Source organism: Aedes albopictus, chromosome 1 (genome assembly GCF_035046485.1).
Source record: "Aedes albopictus strain Foshan chromosome 1, AalbF5, whole genome shotgun sequence".
Classification (NCBI taxonomy): Eukaryota; Metazoa; Arthropoda; class Insecta; order Diptera; family Culicidae; genus Aedes; species Aedes albopictus.
In genome coordinates this window covers 252482466-252489902 of record NC_085136.1, presented here as the reverse complement: position 1 = coordinate 252489902, position 7437 = coordinate 252482466, and the positions used below count along the sequence as shown (strand labels likewise).

Genomic DNA, 7437 nt, shown 5'->3' with positions numbered 1-7437 from the left:
TAAACGCTTACGTAACAATGTAACTACGCTGATAAATCAAGCTAAATCCGATTATATTTCACGCTCTTCTGAATCATCTTATTCAAATAATGTTCTTTGGAAAAAGCTAAAAGATATAAATGTTAGCAAATCAAGTGCTGGTTTGCATTTTAATAATTCTTGTGATGAAATTAACGATTATTTTGCGTCTAATTTTACCTTTGACGATTGTTTCCCCAGATTACCCCCTCCTAATGAAAACGGGTTCAGATTTACAACTACAAACGAGTTTGAAATTCATAAAATGATCGATACCGTTACCTCCAATGCTATTGGTCCAGATGGTGTGCCTTTGAAATTTATCAAATTGATCTTACCATTTGTCATTACACCAATTGCTCATATATTCAATACAATAATACTAACTTGTAAATATCCCCGGGCATGGAAATTTGCTAAAATTTTACCAATTAGAAAGAAAGCTAGGGGCTGTGACTTGGGAAATTTAAGGCCGATAAGTATTCTGAGCGCGTTATCTAAAGTTTTCGAAAAAATATTGAAAAATCAGATGCTGGAATTCTTAAATAGTCACAACCTGTTAACTGATGTTCAATCTGGCTTCCGTGCTGGTCATAATACAACGTGTGCTCTTTTAAAGGTTCATGATGATATTCATAAATCGATTGACAGAAGAGGTGTTGCCTTTTTGTTATTAATTGATTTCTCAAAAGCATTTGACAGCGTATCGCATTCTAGATTGCTTCGAAAACTTTCAGATCAGTTTAATTTTTCAAGTCATGCCGTTTACCTTCTACAATCATATCTAACGAATCGCTCTCAGCAAGTCGCAGTTGATGGAAATGTATCTAGTTTTATTCAAATCATCTCAGGAGTTCCCCAAGGATCGGTTTTAGGACCTCTGTTATTTACCCTTTTTATTAATGATCTACCATCTGTGTTACAATATTGTAGTATTCACATGTTCGCTGACGATGTCCAAATTTATTTGCACTCCTGTAGTATTTCTCCATCAGAAATGGCTCAGCTTATTAATACAGATTTATCGAACATCTTGAACTGGTCGTGTAACAATATGCTACCAATTAATGCCTCTAAAACTAAAATAATGTACATTTCAAGATCTCGTCAGCCTCGGATCCTTCCCGTCATTTCATTAGGAGGCGTATCTCTTACTTACGTGAACAAAGCTTCGAATCTAGGCGTTATTTTTCAGGACGATCTAGAATGGGATGCGCACATAAATGCTCAATGTGGGAAAATTTATGGCGCTTTGAAACATCTTAAGCTTACTGCTAACATGGTTTCCTCTGACATCAAGTTGAAATTGTTTAAATCTCTTATCTTACCGCATTTCTTGTATGTTATTGAGCTACTACTTAATGCCTCAGCTCGAGCTCTCGACAGAATGAGAGTTGCCCTTAATTATTGCGTCAGATGGGTCTTTAGTTTATCAAGGTTCACTAGTGTTTCACAAATCCAGTACAAACTGTTAGGTTGTAGTTTCCACAATTTCATCAAACTTCGTTCATGTATAACTCTCTTTAAAATAATCAAATCATCGTCACCGTTATATCTTTTCAATAAATTGCATCTATTTCGAAGTACGCGGATATGTAATTTCGTTCTTCCGCAGTATACTACATCTCATTATGGAGATACCTTTTTCGTTCGCGGCGTTGTTTCTTGGAACCAATTACCACTGGAAATCAGATCTATTGATAACTTTAGCAGGTTCCGTTCAGAGTGCACAGAGTTTTTCAACAGAGGGAATTAGTTTTAAAATAGGTAAATATCTTCAATGTACATGATCATGAGTTCAGAAACTGTAATGTAGTTATAAGTTTTTTTTGTACCAGCAAATGAATTCTTCTTGCAATAATTTAAAAGGTGTTGCCTTACATTGCAAATATATCAATAAATAAATAAATAAATAAATACCACCTCATTGGAAGCAACACCCCGAGGGCATATCGGGAGACGACAGCGTTGGAACACAATCTCACCTAGGTGATTGACCCACGTTCCACGGACACATCGAATCGTAGGACACGATAACGGCAAGTCCATAGATTAAGGAAGCCAAGTTACAAAAAGTAATTCGATTCAGAAACAGTGTTTAAAAAAAAAAGATTACTTTAAAAAGAAGTGCTACTTTCAAAATATGATCACTAGAGCGATTTCCGAGAGCCGACGAATACGATAGAGTTTTGCCAATCTGGCTTGAAATAATCCGAGACAAAATTACGGAAAAAGCGAACGACGCTCCTTCCACCAGTTACACTTCTTTACAGTGGAATGCAATTCAATCAACCTTAATCGAATACTTTGGGGACAAATCTGACCTGTGTTCCCTGGTGTAGTAATATGATTTGTCACCATCCCTCAATTAATTCGACAACCCATTAGAAACATGTATCATATTATCTTTCACATATTATCATCCGTTACTCATCATGAAATAAACACTTTATGCCACCCTGTCGTTGTAACCTAAATTCCAACCACTCAAAGGCAGTTTCCAAAATAAAGTAAGCGCGTCAGTTTCCTGCATTCCATGCTAGGTTACCACCTAAGTGCTCGTTTAATAAAGAATCATCATTCTATCATCTAAAGTGAACGTGTGCATATCGATTATCCGAAGTCCGATCGCCAAAAAGAACTCTCGGAGCAGTTCCTGGAGGAACTCCCGGAGCAACCCTCGGAGGAACTCCTGGAGTGATTGCTAGAGGAACTCTTGGAACAATTTCCGGAGGAACTCCTTGAGCGATTCCCGTAGGAACTCCCGGAGCAATTCCCGGAAGAGCTCCAGGAACAGAGCTCGCAGAGGAAGTACTGGAGCAATTCCAGGAGGAACTTCTGAAATGATTCCAGGAAAAACTCCTGGAGCAATTTCCGGTGGAACATTTGGAGCAATTCCCGCAAACATTCCCAGAGCAACTTCCGGAAGAATTCTTGAAGCAACTCTCGGAGGAACTCATGGATCAACACTCGGAGGAACTACCGAAGCAGTTACCGGAGATATTCCTGAAGTGATTTACAGAGGAACGCCTTGAGCGGTTCCCACTGGAACTCCTGGAGCAATTTTCGAAGGAACTCCTGGAGCAATTCCAGCAAGACTTCCTGAAACAACTCTAGGAGGAACTCCTGGAGCAGTTCCCGGAAGAACTCCTGAAGCGATTTCCAAAGGAGCGATTCTCGGAAAAACTCGTGGAGCAACTCTCGGAGGCACTTTTGGAGGCTCCTAGAGTAATTCCCAGAGGAACTCCTGGAGCTATTCCCGCAGGACTTCCAGGAGCAAATCTCGGAGAAACTCCTGGAGCAGTTCCCGGAGGATCTACTGAATTAATTCCCGGAGGAAATCGTGAAGCGATTTCCTTGAGCGATTGCCGCAGAAACTCCTAGAGCAACTCCTGCAGGAACTCCCGGAGCACATCTCGAAGGAACTTTTGGAGTAATTCCCGAAGGAAAGCTTGGAGCGATTTTAAGAGGGGCTCCTTGAGCGATTCTCGTAGGAACTCCTGGAGCAATTCCCGGAAGAACTTTTGAATCATTTCTCGGAGGAACCTCTGCAGTTAATTCTGGAATAATTCCTGGAGTAATTCCGGAAGAAAGTCCAGGATCAACTTCTGGAGGATTTCCTGGAACGATCCCCGCAGGAACTCCTGGAACAACTACCAGAGGAACTTCTGGAGCAATTCCCGGATGAATCCTTGCAGGAATTTACAAAGTAACTCTTGGAGGAAATCCCGAAGGAACTTCTGGAGAAATTCTCGAAGGAACTGTCTTTTCGAAGAATCAATGCCGGAAGGAATTCTTGATAAGTTCACATAAAAAACTCCCAACGCATCAATAAATATGCTCTGCATTGAAAACCCTCTGCGTGTAAAGCACACTCGAAAACTAACAAGCTCAGCAGAATAGGTGCCACCCAAATGCACTGCACAGAGCCGAACGGCACCAACGACGAGCAACTAAGTGGTTGTCATCCGACACCTTAGTCAGGGGGATCGTCTCAACGCATAAATAGAAAAGCATAGGATAAATAGAAAGATTGTGCTGGGACTTATGATCGCTCATGATAAGCATATTAGCAATATGTTTTAACAAAGAATAATAAATAATAATAAAAATGAATTATGATATTAGTAGTTCTAGAATAAGGTCACGACAAATCATTACTAAATGGACTGGATACGGATACGGATTCAATGGACACAGTAGTTTTAATCCCTCAACAAAAAAGTTGAGTTTGTCTTATTTTTTATTTAAAACATGAACTCCGAAGCTTTAGCTCCTATATTATAATGGCTAAAAAAAGCAAAAAGCGAAGTAAAACGAACGCTGATCTCCAAAAAAAAAAGAGTATACAGTAACTTGACAACAGTTGTGAACTCTTTTCTGAAAGCTGCAGAGCTGATGCCCTAGCTAGGAGATACAAATAACTTCTCATGGCAGTTCCTTTCCCCACTGACCAGTTGCGAAAACTTATCTCCATAACCGGAGTTCATAGCTGTCTTTGGAAGTAAAATCCGTATTCTCTAGTGACCTTCAGATGCTAGTAAGTAAACGTTGATCTTCTAAATTGAATCCCTCTTAGGAGTGGTCTCTTAAACAACACTAACCATTTACATTTCATTCAGTTGCATATCTTTCTTCACAATAACGTCTTTTCTTAAAAACACAACACATACCTGTTAGTACTCACTTCCCATATTACCAACTCGATCCTCTAATCCTGCATTTCTCGAATATGGCCACCGAACTATCCCTCCCCTTTCATCCACCCCCCCAGAAAGTCTACTTACTCTTAATGATCATCACCTTTTTCGCCTTCCGATGCTTGCTGTGCACCTTGGCAATGTGCCGGTTCAGCGTGTACCCCCGGAGGAACTTCAGCCCGCAGAACTCGCACGCCGTCACCGTCAGCCCGGGAGCCAGCTCGCCGTGGACCTCGTACATGTGCCGCTTCAGGTTGTACGATTTGGTGAACCGCATCTGGCAGGGATCGCACGCCAGCGAGCACCGGGTGCCCCGGTCCCACGCGTGCACATTGTCCATGTGCTGCTCGAAGTCGTAGTGGGTGGCGAAACTCTCCTGACAGACCTCACAGTCCGGCGGGGGTTTGTTCGGATCGAGTTTTCCCTTGCGGAATGCCACCATCCGGGAGGGACGGGACTCCGCCGTGGAAACAACGTTGCCAGATGGAATCGTCGTGGCGGGTGATGTAGATAGAGCCGGAATCAATCCGGGACTGCTGCTGCCGCCTCCTCCTCCACCTCCGAGGGAAATCTGATTCACCTGCACCGAAATCGACAGGCTATTCGTCTGGGAGTACAGGGAAATCTCCGCCGGTGACTGAAAGCTTGCACCGTTGGCTACTACAAGACTAGAATCTGCTGACTGCGGTTCCTCCCCATCATCGTCATCGTCGTCCTCATCGTCCGGTTCGTCCTTGCAGTCATCGATGACGATCGTCGGAGGTTCTTCTAAATCTTCCTCTTTAATAAGTACGTCCGGTTCGATGGGAACAATTTGTTGTGCCGCTGCGGCCACCACCGCCGCTGCAGCGGCCATCTGTTGCCGCTCTGCGATCAATCGTAATCGCTCCTCTTCCTCTTGCCTTTCCTTCTCCAGTTCCCGTCTCGTTCGGATCATCACATCCTGTCGCAGGCATTCCTCCCGAAACCGGCAGAACAGATCCAACATCTGCAGGCATTTGTCGCAGATGACCGCACTGGAGTCCTGCGTTCGGGTCAGGGTGACCGAGGTCAGCACGTCGATCATGCGAACCAGTTCGTCCTTGGGGTCCTCGTCGCCAGGCGGAAAAAGCGGATGAATGACCACCCCCTCCGAAGCGCACAGTCTGCAGAAGTACTCCAGCGGGCTGCAGAGGAGGGGAAATCAAAAGGGGGTGAATTAAAATCAAAAATCCAAGCCGATTCCAAACGGTACTTACAATTCATCATTGTCCATGGCATCTGCAGTCGTGTCCGTGTGAATTGCACCCAAGCAAGTTTGAATTATTATGCTTAGCTTGCGAGAAATAACAGATTAAATTTCACTGTCTCGTGCTGGACGAGACACCACCAACGCACAAACGTCGTGTTTACAAGCGAATCGCGGAGTTGTGATGTGACAGCAGCTGACTGGTCCGTTGGCGAGAGAGAAAGAGAGCGCGAGGAGAAGCAGACGCGCTTTCTGGCAGGGATGTAGTTTTTTTTTTTTCTAGAGTGGTGAGTTTATTTATTAACCGTTCTGAACTGTTTACCGGACTTCGGCGGACAGCGTGAACGTTGATCCGGCAGGGGTTTTCAGATCGATCGTGCACCGCGGTGCACTAAATAGCCATGACAAGTGCACCGCGACACTTCAGAAAATTCTTGCATATTCAAATTGATTACCTGTTTAATAAAAACACAGAGAACAGACATCCAAGTCCAATTCCAAAACTGTGTAAGGAATTTAACCACACAGAACAGACGTCTATCTTCGCTTTCTGCCTTGTGTAAAACTTTGTAACGGTCATATCGGAGTATGTGGTTTAGCTCCCGTTGCGCGGCGCTAGCATCCCATCACTTACATTGTTGTGTTGTCATATTTGTTTCCAGTGCTCGCCGTTTTTGGCCGTTCGGCGCTCGTGTCGCTTTGTGGGCTAATGTATTTTAACGATGAACACTGCCATCGTGGGGTCAAATCGACTTTATATGTGGGGCAGTCTCCGTTGGTGGCGTTGAGGTACACTTAAATCCTTTACACACGATTTCGACGTATTTTTGTTCGAGCTTAAACGTCTGTTCTCTGTGATTTAACGGTCATTTTAAATGGCAACACAAGTGGCAATTCCGTGGCGGCGCTGCTATCGCAAAGTTCCCATGCCGTTGTCAGTGGTGATTATGAAACATATCTAGATGTGTGTACTCACCACTGATTGTGGCAATTTGCTGTATGGTGGCGCTAGTGTTGTCAACGCTAAAAATATTTGAGCTTTTACACAGCTTTCGAGAGAAAATTGCTTCTAGCTTGGATGTCTGTTCTCTGTGATAAAAAGTACTTCAAAATCATTAGAACAAGGGGTCCATGGCTAAACCACAGAGAACGGACATCCAGGCTATTCATTCATTCATTCATTCAGGAAGTTGTGTAATAAGGATTTGAATCTTTACCACAGAGAACAGACATCCAAGTCCAATTCCAAAACTGTGTAAGGAATTTAACGGTCATTTTAAATGGCAACACAAGTGGCAATTCCGTGGCGGCGCTGCTATCGCAAAGTTCCCATGCCGTTGTCAGTGGTGATTATGAAACATATCTAGATGTGTGTACTCACCACTGATTGTGGCAATTTGCTGTATGGTGGCGCTAGTGTTGTCAACGCTAAAAATATTTGAGCTTTTATACAGCTTTCGAGAGAAAATTTCTTCTAGCTTGGATGTCTGT

General features: G+C 43.3%; 1 protein-coding gene across 1 annotated transcript; it reads right to left on the bottom strand.

The window, feature by feature from the left end:
- Window positions 1-3779: 3779 nt before the first annotated feature.
- On the bottom strand, window positions 3780-6149 carry LOC109400531 (zinc finger protein 148). The gene is made up of 2 exons (XM_019673049.3): window positions 5957-6149; window positions 3780-5884 (listed from the first exon to the last, which is right to left on the bottom strand). The coding sequence occupies exons 1-2, from the start codon at window positions 5971-5973 to the stop codon at window positions 4798-4800; spliced, it is 1104 nt and encodes a 367-aa protein (XP_019528594.3). The 5' UTR covers window positions 5974-6149; the 3' UTR covers window positions 3780-4797.
- Window positions 6150-7437: the final 1288 nt, after the last annotated feature.